The 21130-nt window shown below is 44.1% G+C and overlaps 3 protein-coding genes across 4 annotated transcripts; 2 read left to right on the top strand and 1 right to left on the bottom strand.

Moving 5' to 3' along the window:
- Positions 1-1080: 1080 nt before the first annotated feature.
- aste1b (asteroid homolog 1b) lies at positions 1081-8036 on the top strand. Of its 2 annotated transcripts, none has more exons than XM_021572482.2 (8): positions 1081-1185; positions 1617-1879; positions 4933-5066; positions 5172-5304; positions 5403-6472; positions 6684-6909; positions 7099-7264; positions 7342-8036. In XM_021572482.2, exons 2-8 carry the CDS (start codon positions 1642-1644, stop codon positions 7604-7606), a joined length of 2232 nt encoding a protein of 743 aa, XP_021428157.2. In that variant the 5' UTR covers positions 1081-1185; positions 1617-1641; the 3' UTR covers positions 7607-8036. The 2 variants fall into 2 exon arrangements, with proteins under 2 accessions (XP_021428157.2, XP_021428158.2); XM_021572483.2 differs by having other exon boundaries at positions 1123-1185; positions 1622-1879.
- klhl7 (kelch-like family member 7) lies at positions 8030-15357 on the bottom strand. Its single transcript, XM_021572484.2, has 13 exons — positions 14750-15357; positions 14581-14683; positions 14354-14447; positions 14146-14270; positions 13878-14053; positions 13581-13755; positions 10598-10740; positions 10270-10432; positions 9761-9838; positions 9415-9616; positions 9097-9194; positions 8845-9028; positions 8030-8736 (listed from the first exon to the last, which is right to left on the bottom strand). The coding sequence occupies exons 1-13, from the start codon at positions 14900-14902 to the stop codon at positions 8598-8600; spliced, it is 1833 nt and encodes a 610-aa protein (XP_021428159.1). The 5' UTR covers positions 14903-15357; the 3' UTR covers positions 8030-8597.
- Positions 15358-16106: 749 nt separating this feature from the next.
- On the top strand, positions 16107-18610 carry si:ch73-345f18.3. The gene is made up of 4 exons (XM_021572485.2): positions 16107-16379; positions 16766-16952; positions 17156-17365; positions 17859-18610. The coding sequence occupies exons 1-4, from the start codon at positions 16326-16328 to the stop codon at positions 18248-18250; spliced, it is 843 nt and encodes a 280-aa protein (XP_021428160.2). The 5' UTR covers positions 16107-16325; the 3' UTR covers positions 18251-18610.
- The last annotated feature ends 2520 nt before the right edge of the window (positions 18611-21130 follow it).

The following is a 21130-nucleotide window of genomic DNA, read 5'->3' as shown; positions in this document are numbered from 1 at the left end:
CTCTGTTACATGAAACCACTCTCATATGTGGTGCGCTTTTTAGAATGGTGTGTTCCCCCTAATTGTATTTAGGAACATTCGAGCATAGCCTACTGCCATGTGTGCATTGCTGCGCTTATAATGTGAAGAAATAATCGTTTTTCAACATTTTAAGCATTCTGATCTGTTGCATCAGGCTCATTGCTTTTTAACATTTGTTGACGTAAAGTATACCTTGTTGTATGAACGTTGCACAGGTGCTTGGTGGCACCTTAATTGGGGAGGACGGGCTCATGGTAATATCTGGTGCGGAATCGGTGGAATGGTATCAAATACATAAAACACATGGTTTCCATGTGTTTGATGTCATTCCATTCGCTCTGTTCCAGTCATTATTATGAGCCGTACTCTCCTCAGCAGCCTCCACTGAAATGGTGTATCTATGGTCCTGTTTGAACGGTCCCAGACATAGCCACTTTGATCTTCCCCCGGAAATGGATGAGCTAGCTAGAGAGAAAGCACATCTTTCAATCCTCTCTCCCGAAACTATTTGAATGATTAGGACTATTTCTCAGTTTCTCTCCCTTTCTGTGTTGGCTAAAGTATACTCAACTGCCGTCTGTCTGCTGCAGTGCTCTCTCAACAGCAATGACTGTGCTCAACACAAAATATATTAATGTAGACTACATTGTCTTGCGAATGACTCGCAAAATCATCCTGTTGTCCCACATTTGGGTATTTTAAATGTGGTCACCCTAAGGCCAGCTGAACAGTGAACATTGCAAGGAGACAACTCTTTTACATAAAATCTTCAGTGAGAGTAATAAAATTATATTTTATTTTGCAATGGGTTGTTTTTTTATACAATGAATTTGGCAAGTGGATTTAGGGGCTCCCGAGTGGAGCAGCGGTCTAAGGCACTGCATCTCAGTGCTGGAGGTATCACTACAGACCCTGGTTTAATTCCAAGCTGTATCAAAACCTATGATTGGGAGTCCCATAGGGCGGTGCACACTTGGCCCAGCGTCGTTAGGGTTTGGCTGGGGGTAGGCTGTCATTGCAAATATGAACTTGTTCTTAAATGGCTTAGTTAAACAAAAATACATTTTGAAACTCAATCTCCCATGGTTCCCTTTGCGCGTGTTTTGACGTAGCAGGAAGTAAACTTGTCATGTCGATAGGGGAGGTTCTTTTGAAGTGAAACGGGTGAGTTTTATGACAATTAACGTGCACATTTATCTGTCTCATTGTATATTTCACGTCAATACAATATGCACAGCAACGTCTGGATTATATCTAATGTAGTTCATATATATCTGTGTCGTTTTATATTTCACGTTAATACAATAATAGGCTTTGTAAAGTCTGCGCCTCGTCACGTTAATGTTTTCCAGGAAATATGTTTTTCCCTGACCACAGTCAGCCCCTAAACAAGATCAGGATGAACACATTCTCCAGAATAGCAATAATGTGTAGTTTAGACAAGAGTACACAGTGTATACTTTAATCCCTTTGTTGTAACTCTGTATACTTGCGTGTAAAATTGGTTGTAAGAACCGTTATCTCTCTCTCCACACCTCCTATCTTTCGCAACACTCCTTCCCTCTCTTTCTTTCCCCCTCACTCTTTCCCTCCAGGGCAGTCTATATATGATGTGATGTGATGGGTGTCCATGGTCTGACCAGCTATGTGGAGGGTAACAGGGGCTTGTTCCAGGACGTCAGGTTCAGAGACAGCAGACTTGTGATAGATGGCTGTAGTCTGTTCTTCAGGCTCTATCTAAACCATGGACTGGATCAGGCACACGGAGGGGACTACGATGCCTTCGCTGCCCTACTGTCTACCTTCATCTCTGCACTGGAGGCCTGCAATATACAGCCTTATGTGGTGCTGGATGGCGGTAAGGAGGAGGAGGTGTTTGTGTGTGTCTGGTGTGTGTGCAACAGGATCTGTGGCTCACGAATCGGCCTCTTCAGTAACTTCTGAAGCCCCTTGAATAAAATCCGTCGATGATGATGATGTGTGTGTCAGGGTTTATGGTAGCTGGCTTTTGGCCGCACCCCCCAAAAATTCAAAGGCGATAAATAAAACTGTTGCCGGGCAAAAAGACCGGTAGAAAAACAAATCCCGTTGCAAAATAACGCTTTTTTATTAATTCATGTAAATACATTTGACCGAAATGCTTATCATTCTATAGGTTACTTTGCATAATTTAGTGGAATTAAATTGGCCTTTGTGTATTTTTGTTAGTCATCTAATATCTTATTTATTCAACACAACTATCATTTAGAGCCTATTTTGATGGGGATTTCTCCTGCAGATTCACAGCTGGTTGGTGCTGGAGTAAAACGTGCTTTTATAAACCCATTCATTGCACAACAATTCTAAATGTAATCTCGTGTTAAAAACAGTTTTGGTTCTAAATTAAAAATAGCTTTTTTATTTCTCAACTGGTAATTGAAGTGCGCCACCCATTCACCATTCAAGTGCAGGCAACAGGCTATCAGTGGGTCACCAACCACTTTACAGTGTGAGCTGGAGGCAGTATGCATTTTGAAAACATACTTCATTGTTTGAAACCTGAATGTTTTATTACATATTGAGACATGTCTTACATTGCTTCAATGTAGCCTATAGGCAAAATCTGACCATGGAAACGTGGAGGCAATTATTTTATGAAAGGCGCGTGAGTTTCAAGTTTGGGGAAGGTGACAATTTATCCTACCATTTCTACCGTTCTGCGTGCCAGTTATGATTTTCATATGCACATTTTTGTGGAACCATTTCAATAATAAAGTTTTCATTTCTCAAAATCATTATCAAATGGTTAATCATAAACATCTAATTAAAATTCTAAAAGTTAAGTCAACTAATGCGAGATCACCAGCCTCTGCCATACGGACACATTGATACACCGTGATCCATTGGCGGCTAAAGAAATGAGTGTATGGAACTCATAGCCTATAGGCCAATGCAGCAGTAGCCTATAGGCCAATGCAGCAGTAGCCTATAGGCCAATGCAGCAGTAGCCTATAGGCCAATGCAGCAGTAGCCTATAGGCCAATGCAGCAGTAGCCTATAGGCCAATGCAGCAGTAGCCTATAGGCCAATGCAGCAGTAGCCTATAGGCCAATGCAGCAGTAGCCTATAGGCCAATGCAGCAGTAGCCTATAGGCCAATGCAGCAGTAGCCTATAGGCCAATGCAGCAGTAGCCTATAGGCCAATGCAGCAGTAGCCTATAGGCCAATGCAGCAGTAGCCTATAACTGGTGATTATCGAGCGGTAGATTGTTGGAAATATTTTTGAAGTAGCTTACTGTGAGGAAGTAAAGTTTTAATATATTATAATTCGCAAAGGATGTAACAAACAACAACAACACTTTCCTACATTTCCACGCAGCAGGCCAGGTACTTCTATGCGTGCGACGTCCCCCAACATTATCAGAACAGAGAAACTAGACACATGCTCATTGCTCACATGGAGCACTTCAAACAAGACAATGAAAACATATACAAATCTCGTAAATGATGGTTATGAAATAAACCCAAACTTGTTTCTCGCAAGTGTAGCAGGTTGTAAACAAACGTTTCTACTCCACGCATGAGAACGGTGAAAACTGTAATTAATACATGCATTAACAGAAATTGATGTAACCAAATGACGGGAATGAACTACTTGTGACATATGTAATGGGGAATTTATAAAAAAAATATATAATCAAAGTGCAAACAATTCACACAATGAAACGAGAGAGACTCGCCTATACAGTATCTTCGCCACACATCCCTCCCCTTCTTCATGTCTCAACATTTTAAATTAAACTCAAGACACATTATCTCCACACATATTTGAGATGTTTTTCACTGACACCCGCAACTCAATAACCAGCTTGGCCTATTCCCACGCGTGCGGCCCAAATTGCGGACTTCGCAAATAGGCATATGCCTACGAGTTTATGATTTGAAACAATCCACAGCTAGCTATTTTTTTAAATAAGCTAATAATCCTTGTTTCCTCTGTGGCTAAATAATATTTTCTGGTGAAGTATTTTGAATTATTTTATTTATTTCTGTACAGACAGGAGCAATTATAGGAGCAATTTGGCACATGTATTTCCATTTACTTTCCTATTCGATCCACCACTATGCAATTTCACTCCTGTTCTAATGGTTTTCATATGAACTTCCTTTCCGCACAATCCTAGTCATATTAGCAACCCATTCTAGTTGTGGCATCTTTAAATTCCCCCTCTTTATAACCGCTATCAGGTGTGCTGTGGTGTTTTCCCAGGTGTGCTGTTTTAGAATGGTGTTTTCCCAGGTGTGCTGTTTTAGAATGGTGTTTTCCCAGGTGTGCTGTTTTAGAATGGTGTTTTCCCAGGTGCGCTGTTTTAGAATGGTGTTTTCCCAGGTGTGCTGTTTTAGAATGGTGTTTTCCCAGGTGTGCTGTTTTAGAATGGTGTTTTTTCAGGTGTGCTGTTTTAGAATGGTGTTTTCCCAGGTGTGCTGTTTTAGAATGGTGTTTTCCCAGGTGTGCTGTTTTAGAATGGTGTTTTCCCAGGTGTGCTGTTTTAGAATGGTGTTTTCCCAGGTGTGCTGTTTTAGAATGGTGTTTTTTCAGGTGTGCTGTTTTAGAATGGTGTTTTCCCAGGTGTGCTGTTTTAGAATGGTGTTTTCCCAGGTGTGCTGTTTTAGAATGGTGTTTTCCCAGGTGTGCTGTTTTAGAATGGTGTTTTTTCAGGTGTGCTGTTTTAGAATGGTGTTTTCCCAGGTGTGCTGTTTTAGAATGGTGTTTTCCCAGGTGTGTTGTTTTAGAATGGTGTTTTCCCAGGTGTGCTGTTTAGAATGGCGTTTTTTCAGGTGTGCTGTTTTAGAATGGTGTTTTCCCAGGTGTGCTGTTTTAGAATGGTGTTTTCCCAGGTGTGCTGTTTTAGAATGGTGTGTGTGTGTCAGGCATGGACCCCAGTGATAAGAAGCTGTCCACCCTGAGGCAGCGGCTGCAGAGTAAGATCCAAGAGGCTGAGTCTCTGTCCCGGGGCCGACACGGCTCCGTCCTCCCCCTCCTCACAAGACACGTCTTTATCCAGGTACAGACACACACAGACGGACCCGTACAAAATACAGGTGAACTCATACACACCACTCTTCTCCTTTTTCACATCACATTCTTTTTTTTTCTGTCCCTCCCTCAGGTCCTCTCCCAGCGAGGTGTCCCGTTGGTCCAGTGCCCCGCCGAGGCAGACTGGGAGATTGCCTGCCTGGCCAATCAGTGGGGTTGTCCAGTTCTCACCAATGACAGCGACTTTTACATCTTTGACTTGCCAGGTGGGTGGAGCCAGACCATGAAGTGATGTCTCCTTCCAGTTTTTATCTTACCCCTCCCCCTCCTCTCTCTCATCCCTTTCTCCCCCCTCTATTTCCAGGTGGTTATATTCCGTTCCGGTTCTTCCAATGGGCCAGTGTTAGCGGTTCCCCTCCACATCACTACATCCCAGCCAGACGGTACACGGTCAGTGGGATGTGCCAGCATTTCAGGGGAATGAACCGGGAACTTCTGCCGCTGTGTGCTGTCCTGGCAGGGAATGACTACACCACAAAACAAACCTACAAACACATACACACACTCCTTCCTCAGCTAACCACGGGAGGGAAGAGGGGAGGCAGGGGCAGAGGGAGCCCATCCCATATAGAGGGCCTCCTTCTCTGGCTCTCCTCCTTCCCTGGACCTGAGGAGGCTCTGGAGGAGGTGGGGAGACTGACAGGAGGAGTAGAAAGAGGAGGAGGAGGAGGGAGAGGGAGAGGAGGAAGGGGAAGAGCAGGGAGTGGAGGAGAGAAGTCCGGCCTGTGTTCTGTGCTCTGGTCAGGCATGCAAGAGTACCATCTGACTCCTCAGAGCCGTCTCTCTACCTGGTTCTCTGGAGGCTCATCCAGGTCGCCAGAGGGGCTGTGGACCGCTACTCCCTGCCCGCTGCCAGAGTGGCTGTGCTGGGCCGCAGGGAGTGGGGCGATGGCCCCCCTGGTGCTGGATGTCCTGGAGCTCAGGAGGGTGCTGCTCATCCCTCAGGTGGAGAACAGCCGACTACCCAGTAGCCACTGCAGTGCCACGGCCATACGACAGGCCCTCTACGGGATCCTACTGGCCAATCAGGAGCAGGGGGAGAGGGGAGAGACGGGGTGGGGAGAGTGTCACAGGGTCCAGAGACAAGGTGGACAGGAGACCCAGGTAGAGGGACAGGGAGAAAGGGGGAGGGGAGGAAGGCAGTGGGGGAAGAGGGGAAGGGGCAGAGGTCAGAAACAGGGAGTGGGTCATGCGGGTGCAGAGCCTTCCTCAGGCAGTGGTCAGGGGGAGAACATTGCCCCTAGCGCTGTGGAGAGTGACAGAGGTATGAGTGTGTTTGTGGAGGAGTACGACAGACACAATCTGAACCTGAGGAAGTGCCAGGTGGAGCCACGGACCCCTGGAACCATTCTACACCTTGAGACACTCTGCCAGGTAACCATAACTCTCTGGCAGGTAATCATAGCAACACACTGGCAGGTAACAATATCAACACACTATGCCTGGTAACCATAACAACACACTCAGTCTACATTTTTTCCAAGAGTGTTACTTTTTTGTCCATAGTGTCATCTTCCTTTTGATTATACTAATCCCCACCCCTCCCTCTCTCTCCCTCCCTCTCTCTCGCTCCATCTCTCTATAGGCTCCTGTGTCAGTTCGGCTGGGAGTGCTGTATGATGTTCTGGGGGTGAAGGAGTCTTCTCTGTCCCCCCTACCTCCTCACCTTAGGCTGGCCCTTGGAGTGACTGGGTTCTGGAGGAGAGAGGCCAGACCTTTTCCCTCTCTACCCCAGGTACAGGCTTTGCTGCTGGGAATGGTCCATGGAGAGATGGCCCGGAACACTCATCCTGGACAGAACCAGAACACAGGTAGGGGCAGTGTACACACATGCAAACACACAGGCACGCGCATAAACGTGTGCACAAACACACACACACAAACACTTTAGTTAGATCCACAAAAAAACATCACATTGCAAAGTGCCCAAATATTTGGTTGTACAGTCTTGTCTTTCGTACACCAACATACACACTAAACCAGTTCTCGCTCTAACTCAGCCACAGAACAGAACCTGTGGATGAAGCTTCGCCTGCGGCCAGGAGACAGGCGGGGTTTCGATGTGGGCGTGGCTCATTCCCTCAGCCAATGGCAGGCCTGCCTGTGGAGTGTACTCAGTCTGAACCAGCTACTGTGTCTGCCCCTGCCTGAACCAGACACAGCATGGTAGGTAATGCAAGCACACACACACACACACAAACTGCCCCTACCCGTTTGAACCATACTGTCCCTCTGTCCCCCAGGTTATTCAGTGGTAGTCTGGTCCATGGTTTGGTTGGCCGTCTGAGAGGGGGTTGTTCTCCTGAATCTGTTCTGGCTGCAGCTCCTCTCTCTGGGCATATCTACCGCTCCCTACTGGCTGCTCTGGAGGACTGCATGCTAAATACACTACCCTCATCAGGGAGGAGGAAGAGGGGGAGAGGAGGAGAAAAAGGAGGAGCCCCTTCCTCCCAGGAGATCAACAACAGGTTTGCTCTGCTGATGACTGAGGAAGAGGATGAAGAGTGAGAGTGAGGAGACTGTAGGTTCTTTCTAGTCAACGTGGTGCTCATAAATAAACGTTGTTCCTTTTTTCACAGCTTAGAAAGAGAGGAGTGGGATGAAAAGAAAGAGATGGCCTGTGGTACACTATTTTAGGAAGCATTAATCCATGATTTAAACCCACTCAGGCGTTTCAATGACGATTCTAAATGATTAACAGTTCTATTTCTGATGAAACTCTTCCTTTTAATTAGGACGTATACATATGGCCTTCATGAGGCCTTTACAGCAGCTGATGTCACCTTGTCAGCATATGAGTCTACACAAAACATTGAGCCTTTAAACTGTTTTTAATTAAAATGTGTAAACTCAATGATGTGCATATTGTTCTTATCATTAGTCTCAATGTCCACATAGCAACCTAACTATTAGTAACCAAATAAAAACATGTTCAGTTCCAGCTTTGTTTATTATCAATTTCATGTAACAGTCATCACATACATACAGTAGTAAAAATGTTTCTTCTATAACCTCAGACATTACATTTCATTGCAGTACAATATAAAACAGCACAATTAAATACACACAATAGCATAAAATACATAGTATAGGATCATATTTTCAAATTCTTGAGCTGCACTTGATTTCATTTACACGGTAAAATACAACCAATGGATTAGTTCCAAAAGTGCTATCTACTTTCAAGTACTTAAAAGTACTTGACCCAGGTCTGATAAAAACATGTTTAGTTGAGACCAAGTGTATCAGCTGAGAGCTCTTAGATCAGTCGTTCATCTGTAGCTTTAACAATGAGCTTCTGTCTGAAGACAATCATCACTGAGTGACTTTCATGTTACTATTTTCCCAGTTCTATGTTCTGCTAGTCAGCACCTCGCCTCAAAGAGTGTGTTCTCTATGATTTCTGTCAATGTGAAGCTTCAACATGATCCCACTACAGCAGTTTCATACCACACTGACAGCTCTCGTCCTCCAAATAAAACATTTTCAAGACCCTGGGTTATGCTGTGGATGATGATGGGGGTACTGTGTGAGTGTGTGTTGACTCAGTCTCCTCTTCCTTGGCCCCACAGGTGTCCACCACACAGATCAGACAGCTGGTGACGGGGAACGCCCTCACCTTACTGCACGTCACCCACCTACAAACACACACGAAGGAGTAAGATAAAACACACACAGGAAATCATACACACGAAGGAGTAAGATAAAACACACAGGAAATCATACACAAATGTGTGTGTGTGTACCTGTCAGTGTCAGTGTGGTACTCCAGGATGTGTCCTAGTCGTCCGACCCCCTGGAAACCTGCCAGTACGTATATCACTCCGCTGACTGCAGCACACCTCACATTCATCCCACGCCACGGCATCGCCGCGGCAACGTGCCACTCATTCCTGCCGATGTCATAGTACTCCACCGAGTCCAGCCCACCTATACACTCACACATAAAAATATACCCCAAACATACCCAAAAGAGTGTGTGTGTGTGTGTGCCATACCCAGTCCGTTCATTCCTCCCACAGCATAGATTCTGTTGTTGACAAACACCAGACCGTGGTTCTTCCTGGCTTCCCTCATCCCACTCAGCTCCCTCCATCTAAAAACACACACAGAAGATACACACATTTATTAACTTCTAGAGGAGTATGGTGTGTGTGTGTGTGTGTGTGAGCGAGTACGTACGAAAGGGAAAGGAGGATACCTAGTCAGTTGTACAACTGAATGGCTTCAACTGAAATGTGTCTTCCACATTCAACCCAAGCCCTCTGAATCAGAGAGGTGCGGGGGGCTGCCATAGTATGTGTGATTAGACTCACTCCTCCTTAACAGAGTCATAGACCTCACAGTTGCTGAGGACCCTCCCAGAGACGTTGTTGCCTAGGGACCCTCCACAGACGTAGATGAGCCCATTGGCCTCCACGCTGCCGTGGCTACAGCGAGGCATCAACATACTGGCTTTGGTCTGCCATGACTCACACCGCGTGTCATAACACTCAAACAGGTTCAACGCTGAGCTGCCTGGAGGGAGAGACGGACAGACACACACAGAAAGGAGCACAAACACTTCAATACAAAGGAGATACAAAGGTACGCTACAATACTAATATAGATAAGCCATCAGCACAATACTTCCCTGTTCTCCGGTGTGTGTGTGAAACTCACCTACTTCCGACCCTCCAGAGGTGTAGATCTTGCCCTGAGAGGCACAAGCAGCCAGACTGTCCCGTGGTGTAGGGGGGCCTGGTTTACAGAAGAGAAAATGTAAGAACAAACACAATATTTTTCTCATTTTAGACCACATGGGAGTGAGTATTTAATGGTATTAAAAGACACCGAATACTACATGTTTTATGAATAGGAAATGACCCTAGAATGGCAAAAAAATTGTTCCAAGTGGTTTTAATGGGCTTTCTTCATCCTGATGGTTTTATACACAACCAAACTAGGACAAAACTGACAGTGAAGTAGTCCAATTTGTAGAACTTTTCATTTATTTAGCACTGTATCAAAATACCTTTATAGATGGTATTATATCCATACTGGGGTATTCTGGTTTTCACAATATATCACCCAGCCCAAACACACACACATTTTTCTATGTTGCAACACAAGTCACACTACTCCCATTTCAGTCACTAATACAACACACACACACATACACTTTCCAGTACCTAGTTTGGAGTACCAGCTGTCCTTCAGTACGTTGTAACAGTCCATCCTCTTGATGGGGAACAGCTGAGATCCTCCCAGGATGTAAACAACATTATCCCAGAACACCGCCGTGGCATCACGACGCTTCTCAAACGGACAACGAATGTCTGACCAGCTGTAGTCCTGGACACACACGGCCCGTACTTGAAATGATTCAGCCGTTTGATTAACATCTCCACATACTTGAATGAGAGCAGATGGACTACAGACTGGCCTTATCTAAGTGACGTAATGTTCTTTGCGTTGAAGCACATGTAGGATTACAAAGGTGTGTGTGTGTTTGTGTACCTTAGGGTTGAAGTATCTGCAGGACTGTGGTTGCGAGCCTCCAAACAGAGCAATCCTGTAGTCGTGTTTCTTACGTCGCGGGTGACTGTTCTCTCCCAAATCCTCACGATCCTCTGGGCACAACAGGTGGTACCGCATCCCACCTAGATACACAAGAGGTTACACACACCCACATAAATAATGGGGCCAATGTGTGACATTGGGATCCACATGTCAAAATGGTTTGAAACAACAAAATATGAGTTTAAATGCAGTTCCACATATGCAAATTGTCCCATAACTCCCATTATACTTCTCCCTTAGGCCGAGGACCACATCTTTAAGCAGGGTTCATACAGACATTTGCAAGTCAAATTCAAGGACTTATGGGGACTTTTTCCAGGCACTTAATTGTAATTTTCAAGGACCTCAATGTTTTACAATTGTATAATTTATATAACTGCACATACAGTATTGGGCCTTATATAGACCCCCTCCCCCAAAAAGCATGCAAAAAGTGTAAAAGAAAAGTAGGCCCATGTCACTTTAAGAATAATGCATTTTTTAGGCCTTGATATTCAAATGATATTACATTCTAAAATATGTGAGAATAATGTGGACATTGCCTGACGAAATAGATTGGATGCATGCATGGCAATGTTTCTGTAGCCTATGTGGCTGACGCAGGCACATATAAAGCCATGAATAGCAGTAGCATTAATCTCACCATCGCTGTTATCATGAGAAAGTGACCAAAAAACAGGAAGGATTTGTATGGAAAGCCAAGTTGAAGCCAACATGAGATGTTGTCATCATAATAACCGCACATGGTTTTACCACAACAGAGTTGAGCAGGGCCCTTCAATTGAAGCAGTGGAAAACAAATGAAAGTGGTCACATCTGACAAAAACAGATCAAAAATGAAATAAATGGATACCAAATACAACAAGTATTATGCATAATGATTGAAGAAGCACGTTAATGACAGTATGTATTTAGGTTTTAAGTATCAAGGTAAAGTCCCTCTCGGTTAGAGACATTTAATTTTTCAATAGTATTTACTTTTTATAAGCATTTACAAAATGTTATGTAGTTACACTGCATTTCTGAGATCTCTATACAAAAACTGACAGCAACGGTGAGGGGAAAAAATGATTTGATCCCCTGCTGATTTTGTACGTTTGCCCACTGACTAAGAAATGATCAGTCTATAATTTTAATGGTAGGTTTATTTGAACAGTGAGAGACAGAATAACAACAACAAAATCCAGAAAAACGCATGTCAGAAATGTTATAAATTGATTTGCATTTTAAATGAGGGAAATAACTATAACTATTAACCCTTGTTGGCAATCACAGAGGTCAGATGTTTCTTGTAGTTGGCCACCAGGTTTGCACACATCTCTGGAGGGATTTTGTCCCACTCCTCTTGGCAGATCTTCTCCAAGTCATTAAGGTTTCGAGGCTGACGTTTGGCAACTCGAACCTTCAGCTCCCACCACAGATTTTCTATGGGATTAAGGTCTGGAGACTGGCTAGGCCACTCCAGTACCTTAATGTGCTTCTTCTTGAGCCACTCCTATGTTGCCTTGGCCATGTGTTTTGGGTCATTGTCATGCTGGAATACCCACCCACAACCCATTTTCAATGCCCTGGCTGAGGGAAGGAGGTTCTGACCCAAGATTTGACGGTACATGGCCCCGTCCATTTGATGCGGTGAAGTTGTCCTGTCCCCTTAGCAGAAAAACACATAATGTTTCCACCTCCATGTTTGACGGTGGGGATGGTGTTCTTGGGGTCATAGGCAGCATTCCTCCTCCTCCAAACACAGCGAGTTGAGTTGATGCCAAAGAGCTCCATTTTGGTCTCATCTGACCACAACACTTTCACCCAGTCCTCTGAATCATTCAGATGTTCATTGGCAAACTTCAGACAGGCATGTATATGTGCTTTCTTGAGAAGGGGGACCTTGCGTGCGCTGCAGGATTTCAGTCCTTCACGGCGTAGTGTGTTACCAATTGTTTTCTTGGTGACTATGGTCCCAGCTGCCTTGAGATCATTGACAAGAACCTCCTGTGTAGTTCTGGGCTGATTCCTCACCATTCTCATGATCATTGCAACTCCACGAGGTGAGATCTTGCATGGAGCCCCAGGCCGAGGGAGATTGACAGTTTTTTTGTGTTTCTTCCATTTGCGAATATTCGCACCAACTGTTGTCACCTTCTCACCAAGCTGCTTGGCGATGGTCTTGTAGCCCATTCCAGACTTGTGTAGGTCTACAATCTTGTCCCTGACATCCTTGGAGAGCTCTTTGGTCTTGGCCATGGTGGAGAGTTTGGAATCTGATTGATTGCTTCTGTGAACAGGTGTCTTTCATACAGGTAACAAGCTGAGATTAGGAGCACTCCCTTTAAGAGTGTGCTCCTAATCTCAGCACGTTACCTTATAAAAGACACCTGGGAGCCAGAAATCTTTCTGATTGAGAGGGTGTCAAATACTTATTTCCCTCGTTAAAATGCTAATCAATTTATAACATTTTTGACATGCGTTTTTCTGGATTTTTTTGTTGTTATTCTGTCTCTCATTGTTCAAATAAACCTACCATTAAAATTATAGACTGATCATTTCTTTGTCAGTGGGCAAACCTACCAAATCAGCAGGGGATCAAATACTTTTCCCCCTCACTGTAGATCCAGGATTCTTACAGGGTTCAAGTTCAATGTCTAATTTAACTGATTAATGATTAATATATGATATGAAGACAACTTACATTGCCATAAATGCAAGGACAGAAAAGTAATGTTTTATGTCACATGATTTTGGACAAATCCTTCAAGGCACCAACCATAGCTATGATCCCACCTATATCATAATGAAATGACATAAATGGTTTGCAGATTATTATCAACGACTTATCAAAAGCTGTAACAAGTTGTCCAGTGTAGGAAATCCTCACTGGTACCCCAGTTTATAGTAAGACCCATATACAGCTGTGTGTACTCACTGATGACCATCTTGAGACACTCTGGGTTGTCCTGTATGAGGGGTTCAGCCTGGACAGTCTTAGACAGGAAGGCTTTGGACACCAGAGGGAAGCGAACACAGCCCAACACCTCCACCATGTGACTCTGTCTGTTACACACATCATATTTCAGCCACCGCACCGCAGACTCATAGATCTACACACACAAACACACAGAAAGGGAGAGAGAAATAGGGGGGGGGGGCATGTCATACTTGAGCCACTGATCTACACACATTAATGACAACATGGTAACGTATCTTGGTGTGTGTATGTTACCTGGTCCTCGGCCCGGACAGTGAGTGTATCTTGGTGCAGTAGCTGTGTGAGCTGGGTGACGTTCAGTTGGAGGAATTCATCCAATTTATAGACCTCAGTGAAGTGTTGATGGATAAAGTCATCCGCTGACAGCTTCAATTCTGGACAGTCCAAACACTCCGCTAGAGCAGAGATGCCTAGAGAGAGACCAGAGGTTAAGGAGTGGGTTTGTGTAGAGGTGAATTTGAGAGACACTATTATAGATGTATAGAATCTAGACATGTCTTACCCAGACAGTTGGTTGCATCGACTTGCTCTTTTAGGAAGTCAACACACATCTTCTTCACAGGTTCTATCTGGTACTGGTTGGCTGCATCCAGCAAAGACTGGACATTACTGCTGTTCACTGAGATACTGAAACACACACACGGTTTGGGGTGTGTTTTGTGTCTTAAGTGTCCCATATGGATGGACATTTGAGTGTGTGTGTGTCTTACCGAGCGGTGTAGACAAACTCCACCAACAGTTCTATGATCTCAGGCTCAGCACTCCTCAACTCCACCTCGTGACTGGTAGACTCCATCATGCTGGCTAGAGAGAGAGAGATGGAGGGGGAGCGATAAAGAGACACACGTGTCACATTGGGTAATTAGAGGTAAGGGAGAAAGAGATAGGGATACAACAAGGTTGAGTGTGCATGCGAGTGTGTTTGTAATGTACTCACTAGTAAACATGAGGCTGAAGAAGTGGCTGGCTGCAGCTAAGACCACTCTGTGAGCAGGAATATGTTTCCCCTGAACCACCAAGATCACATCACATAGGGTACCCTGCAGAAAACACACACTGTTAGACATACACTGTAAGAGACACACACACGGCGCGCACGCACACACCTGTTTCCTTAGGTTGTTCATGACGCCCATGATACTGGACAGGAATCTGGACTCCTCTTTGGAAGCCAACTTCTTTTCATTCTTCTTCTTAGAACCCGAACCTGAGGGTTTGTCTCCTGTTACAGCTGCAGAAGCCATGCTGGTGCTGGCCATAGCTGCTGGCTACTAAATTTGGTGTATATTTAGGGTTGTCAATAGCCTCATAAGACAGGACATTCAAAAACGCCCCAATAATAATGTGTATGGATAAACTGGCTAGCTTGCAATAGTAGCTAGAACTCCCACTCTGCTGCTACCAAAGTCCACTGCACTGCACAGCACACCCTGTTTGTTTTGGAGATAGTAATTACGCTAACGTAGCTAGCTAGCTATATAGACTGCGTGCAGTTCAGCAGCTAGCTACATACATAGGCATGTCCAGCTCGTATATACACTAATCTTGATGTTGACTCGCTGCGAGTAAACCGCTGGGCTATAATATTAGTTTAGTTTGCTGACAGAAGAAGTTAAGAAAAGTGGGTTCTGATTTTATGTGTTAGCGAGCCGGCTAGCACTGCCAGAGTATCTCTGGCACTGATCACTTCTTCCGGCTCCCTGTTGTGGTAGAATCAGTAGCAGCGGCTGTCAAATATCGCCCTCTAGCGTCAGTTGACAGACCGCCTCCGTTTGTCTGTTGTCTTTCTGAATGGAAAAAAGTGTATTTCTTACAGGCAGCCTACCGTTTGTCGTTTCATAAAGGCACCAGCGTTGGAAAAAGTACTAAATTATCATACTTCACTTAAAGTAAAGGTAACTTAATAGAAAAGGAAAGTCACCGAGTAAAGTAAAAGTGAAAGTCACCCTGTAAAATACTTCTTAAGTAAAAATCTAAAAGTATCTGGTTTTAAATATACTAAAGTATCAAAAGTAAAAGTATAAATAATTTATAATTCCTAATATTAAGCAAACCAGATAGTTTGACGGATAGCAAGGGGCCCACATCCAACACTCACACATAATTTACAAACGAAGCATTTGTGTTTAGTGAATCCGACAGATCAGAGAGTAGCGATGACCAGTAATGTTCTCTTAAAATGTGACAAGTACTTTTGGATGTCAGGGAAAATGTATGGAGTAAAAATTATATTATTTTATTTAGGAATATAGTGAAGTATAAGTAAAAGTTGGCAAAAATATAAATAGTAAAGTAAAGTACAGATACCCCCCCAAAATACTTAACTAGTACTTTAATTAATTTTTCTTTGAGTACTTTATACCACTGAAATGCACTACCGCAAAAAGACGGAGCTGACGTGTCAAATGTCTGTGTTGTTCACTACTGAATGCTAAAACGTATAGTTATGCATTTCACCTGTACAGTTCTGGCATAGAAGTTGGGTGCACCTGTCCCATCTACTGTAGTACAGCTACAAAACTTTCCCGCAAGTCCCATGACAGATGACGTCACCAGGAATGCGGGGCAGTGATGGATTGACCTGGATAACGAGAGAGAAAAATAAAGTCTGTGACAAACAATAACGAGAGATTGATTGCGGGGATTAACTGTCGGGTGTCGGGATCATTTATTTCAGCCGCCATGTCTGTGCTATTTTGTTGCCGCTGTGTTTTTCCATCCGAAGACACCGACGAGGTATTGTATACGGGAACAGGAAATAAACATTATTTATTGTCTGGGTGTGCTTACAGTAACACTACAACCAAAACATTTTACCCGAGGGAGGCATTTGTGGAATAAGGTACATACAAGCACATTATAATCACTCATGCATTATGCTACTTTCAAATAGGCTTGTTTAAAAACCTATCATGTTAAGCCAATAGGTCATTCATTGCATGTATGACAACACACAACCTACATGTTTCTGCATCAGGAAGTGTTATGCCACAATATTACCAACTGGGTGAAACACAGACTACTGAATAGAATAGGTATGTTGTTACAGTATTAGACATTGATCGGATTAGTATAACCCGCCCTATACCTCATTCACACATAGTGGAACTTGTGTGTTACAGAGACAGCCCCTACTGCACCCCAAGCTTCCAGAATCAGAGAAGCCAGTTTCGGCCAGACAGCCCCTACTGCACCCCAAGCTTCCAGAATCAGAGAAGCCAGTTTCGGCCAGACAGCCCCTACTGCACCCCAAGCTTCCAGAATCAGAGAAGCCAGTTTCGGCCAGACAGCCTCGACCAGCACCCACAGGTTCAATCACACATATTACCATCATATTACAAGTGTGTATGTGTGTGTTATTGACTGTGTGTGTGTGTGTGCGCGCGCACGCGTGTGTGTGTGTGTGTTATTGACTGTGTGTGTGTGTGTGTGCGTGTGTGTGTGTGCGTGTGTGTGTGTGTTTGTGTGTGTGTGTTTGTGTGTGTGTGTGTGTGTGTGTGTGTGTTTTTCAGTGAGTCGGAGTGGTCAGTTGGTCCCGAAGCGTGTGGGTGTGAAGGACTTGGACCAGCGGTTCTCTGATGTGACCGAGACATTCAACCAACAACATGAGAGCTATAATGTCATGAAGGAACGCATCATATCTCTTCGCCGCACTTACAACTGTAGCAACGACAGCACCCTGACTCTAACTGAGTGTGTGAGGAAGATCAAGGAGGAATACGGTGAGACGCACGCACACACACATGTAACAGTATAACTTTAGACTGTCCCCTCACCCATACCCGGGCGCGAACCAGGGACCCTCTGCACACATCAACAACAGTCACCCACGAAGCATTACCCATCGCGTTACCCATCGCTCCACAAAAGCCGCGGCCCTTGCAGAGCAAGGGGAACCACTACTTCAAGGTCTCAGAGCAAGTGACGTCACCGATTGAAACGCTAACTAGCTAGCTATTTCACATCCGTTACACACACACACACACACACACACACACACACACACACACACACACACACACACACACACACCCCCTTTCTATTTATTTCTCTCTCTTTTATTTAACCTTTATTTAACCTGGTTAGTTTCGTTGAGCTAAAAATCTATTTTTCAAAAGATACCTCTTCCTGTCCTCTTTTTACCCCTCTCACTCCTACTACAGATGAAGCCATATAACTTTTTATCTTTCCTTCTCTCTCTCTCTCTCTCGCCAGAGGACAGCTACAGGGTAACCGTGGTGATAAAGGGGTATGACTTCTCTCTCTCTGTGGTTCCGCTGAGGTCTGTGGATGAGGGAGAGAAGTCTCTGCCTCGCCTACTCCGGTTGGCTCAGGATGAGCTCAGGGGCTTTTCCCAGGGCGCCATAGCAATTGTCGCTGCCGGGACCAAGCTCCAGGTGCTGATAGACTGGCTGCTTAGTCGGGGGGAGCGAATGGCGGAGCAGGTCAGGGAGGTGGCACCAACTCATCAGGACCACTGTAGGCTGGAGGAGAACCTGATTGAGACCATGCAGGAAGTGAGAAGGGTGAGGGAGCTTTCGCTAGGGTACTGCCAGCAGGCTAGAGAGATCCAAACTGAGGCTGCACAGATAGCAGGGCTGGCCTGACACATACATACAGACACACTCTGGTAACACTGAATCTATAAATGTCACATTTAAATCTTATGGGAATTAATTTAGGCTATTTTTACTATCATGTAAAAGCACACTATGGACCTACACTGTTACCCAACACACTAGATAGTATTTCAGTATTATATAGCGAGTATGTCTATAAACATGTTAGAGAAATTAGCTGTGATATATCCTAATGTATTCTGGACAGGAATTCCTCATCTAAATCCTAATCTAATCAAACACTGTGTTGATTAAACCACTGTCAATGTTAGATATCATGTTAGTGTTTTTTCTATGTTAATACTGTATGTTATTGTATTTTATAACAAATAAAAACTGCAAACTGTTGTTAGTGTCTTAAGGTTTGAATGAATATGTTTGAGTGACATACAGTAGTTGAGTATTAAACATTTTTATTCCACACATCACAACCACTTAGCACACAGAGACTCCTTACTGGTACTGACTAGACCCTGCAGCAGGAGAAGGGGATGGAGGAAGGGGTAGGGAGAGACTGCGTGGGGGGTTAGGGGTTGGAGAGAGCGAGCGAGAGAGATGTGCGTGTGTGTTAAGAGGGAATAAAGGGAGATGAGAGGATGGAAGAAAAAGCTTTGCTACTGATATGTTGCTGCTGTAGTGTGGGCTAGGGCATGCCAGTCAATAACTTACATAATGTATTAGCTCAAATGTTAAGTACTGCAATTATCTGAAGGCCCACTGTTTTTATGCATCCATAACCTTTTGCATGGCCATTAGCTATGCACCTCATACTGAGACGGGCAGACAGGCTTTCCCCAGGTTAATTATTATGTCAACCTTATATAATTAAGCAATAAGGCCCATACCACAGCTAAGGGCTGCTCTTTCATTTCAGTCATTTAGCAGATGCTGTTATCCAGAGTGATTTACATGAGCAATTAGGGTTAAATACCTTGGCCAAGGGCACATCAACATATGTTTCACCCAGTTGTCTTGGGGATTCAAACCAGTGACCCTGACCCAACGCTCTTAACCACTCGGCTACCTGCCGACAACGCAACATGGAGTGCCTGGACACAGCCCTTAGCTGTGGTATCCCATTTGTGACGTAATTAGAGCAGTAAAAATTAATGTTTTGTATATGGTCTGATATAGCACGGATGTCAGCCAATCAGCATTCAGGGCTCGACCACCCAGTTTATCATTATTATTACAGACCTACCATAACTAATTTTTATATAATGGAACCGGCAGTAATAACCATGTACAGTGCCTTGCGAAAGTATTCGGCCCCCTTGAACTTTGCGACCTTTTGCCACATTTCAGGCTTCAAACATAAAGATATAAAACTGTATTTTTTTGTGAAGAATCAACAACAAGTGGGACACAATCATGAAGTGGAACGACATTTATTGGATATTTCAAACTTTTTTAACAAATCAAAAACTGAAAAATTGGGCGTGCAAAATTATTCAGCCCCTTTACTTTCAGTGCAGCAAACTCTCTCCAGAAGTTCAGTGAGGATCTCTGAATGATCCAATGTTGACCTAAATGACTAATGATGATAAATACAATCCACCTGTGTGTAATCAAGTCTCCGTATAAATGCACCTGCACTGTAATAGTCTCAGAGGTCCGTTAAAAGCGCAGAGAGCATCATGAAGAACAAGGAACACACCAGGCAGGTCCGAGATACTGTTGTGAAGAAGTTTAAAGCCGGATTTGGATACAAAAAGATTTCCCAAGCTTTAAACATCCCAAGGAGCACTGTGCAAGCGATAATATTGAAATGGAAGGAGTATCAGACCACTGCAAATCTACCAAGACCTGGCCGTCCCTCTAAACTTTCAGCTCATACAAGGAGAAGACTGATCAGAGATGCAGCCAAGAGGCCCATGATCACTCTGGATGAACTGCAGAGATCTACAGCTGAGGTGGGAGACTCTGTCCATAGGACAACAATCAGTCATATATTGCACAAATCTGGCCTTTATGGAAGAGTGGCAAGAAGAAAGCCATTTCTTAAAGATATCCATAAAAAGTGTCGTTTAAAGTTTGCCACAAGCCACCTGGGAGACACACCAAACATGTGGAAGAAGGTGCTCTGGTCAGATGAAACCAAAATTGAACTTTTTGGCAACAATGCAAAACGTTATGTTTGGCGTAAAAGCAACACAGCTGAACACACCATCCCCACTGTCAAACATGGTGGTGGCAGCATCATGGTTTGGGCCTGCTTTTCTTCAGCAGGGACAGGGAAGATGGTTAAAATTGATGAGAAGATGGATGGAGCCAAATACAGGACCATTCTGGAAGAAAACCTGATGGAGTCTGCAAAAGACCTGAGACTGGGACGGAGATTTGTCTTCCAACAAGACAATGATCCAAAACATAAAGCAAAATCTACAATGGAATGGTTCAAAAATAAACATATCCAGGTGTTAGAATGGCCAAGTCAAAGTCCAGACCTGAATCCAATCGAGAATCTGTGGAAAGAACTGAAAACTGCTGTTCACAAATGCTCTCCATCCAACCTCACTGAGCTCGAGCTGTTTTGCAAGGAGGAATGGGAAAAAATGTCAGTCTCTCGATGTGCAAAACTGAGAGACATACCCCAAGCGACTTACAGCTGTAATCTCAGCAAAAGGTGGCGCTACAAAGTATTAACTTAAGGGGGCTGAATAATTTTGCACGCCCAATTTTTCCGTTTTTGATTTGTTAAAAAAGTTTGAAATATCCAATAAATGTCGTTCCACTTCATGATTGTGTCCCACTTGTTGTTGATTCTTCACAAAAAAATACAGTTTTATATCTTTATGTTTGAAGCCTGAAATGTGGCAAAAGGTCGCAAAGTTCAAGGGGGCCGAATACTTTCGCAAGGCACTGTAC

Source organism: Oncorhynchus mykiss, chromosome 18 (assembly GCF_013265735.2).
Source record: "Oncorhynchus mykiss isolate Arlee chromosome 18, USDA_OmykA_1.1, whole genome shotgun sequence".
In the NCBI taxonomy this organism is placed as follows: Eukaryota; Metazoa; Chordata; class Actinopteri; order Salmoniformes; family Salmonidae; genus Oncorhynchus; species Oncorhynchus mykiss.
This window is presented reverse-complemented; position numbering and strand designations above follow the sequence as displayed.

What these genes read in the sequence shown, in the direction of transcription:
- aste1b (XM_021572482.2), top strand. Translation starts at nt 1,642, where the DNA reads ATGGGTGTCCATGGTCTGACCAGCTATGTGGAGGGTAACAGGGGCTTG. An exon ending in TTATGTGGTGCTGGATGGCG is followed by an intron (nt 1,880 to 4,932) that starts GTAAGGAGGAGG and finishes TGTGTGTGTCAG; the next exon opens with GCATGGACCCCAGTGATAAG. An exon ending in CAAGACACGTCTTTATCCAG is followed by an intron (nt 5,067 to 5,171) that starts GTACAGACACAC and finishes TCCCTCCCTCAG; the next exon opens with GTCCTCTCCCAGCGAGGTGT.
- klhl7 (XM_021572484.2), bottom strand. Translation starts at nt 14,902, where the DNA reads ATGGCCAGCACCAGCATGGCTTCTGCAGCTGTAACAGGAGACAAACCC. An exon ending in GAGTTTGTCTACACCGCTCG is followed by an intron (nt 14,271 to 14,353) that starts GTAAGACACACA and finishes TGTGTGTTTCAG; the next exon opens with TATCTCAGTGAACAGCAGTA. An exon ending in CTCTGGAGGGTCGGAAGTAG is followed by an intron (nt 9,617 to 9,760) that starts GTGAGTTTCACA and finishes CTCTCCCTCCAG; the next exon opens with GCAGCTCAGCGTTGAACCTG.
- si:ch73-345f18.3 (XM_021572485.2), top strand. Translation starts at nt 16,326, where the DNA reads ATGTCTGTGCTATTTTGTTGCCGCTGTGTTTTTCCATCCGAAGACACC. An exon ending in CATCCGAAGACACCGACGAG is followed by an intron (nt 16,380 to 16,765) that starts GTATTGTATACG and finishes TGTGTGTTACAG; the next exon opens with AGACAGCCCCTACTGCACCC. An exon ending in GCCTCGACCAGCACCCACAG is followed by an intron (nt 16,953 to 17,155) that starts GTTCAATCACAC and finishes TGTGTTTTTCAG; the next exon opens with TGAGTCGGAGTGGTCAGTTG.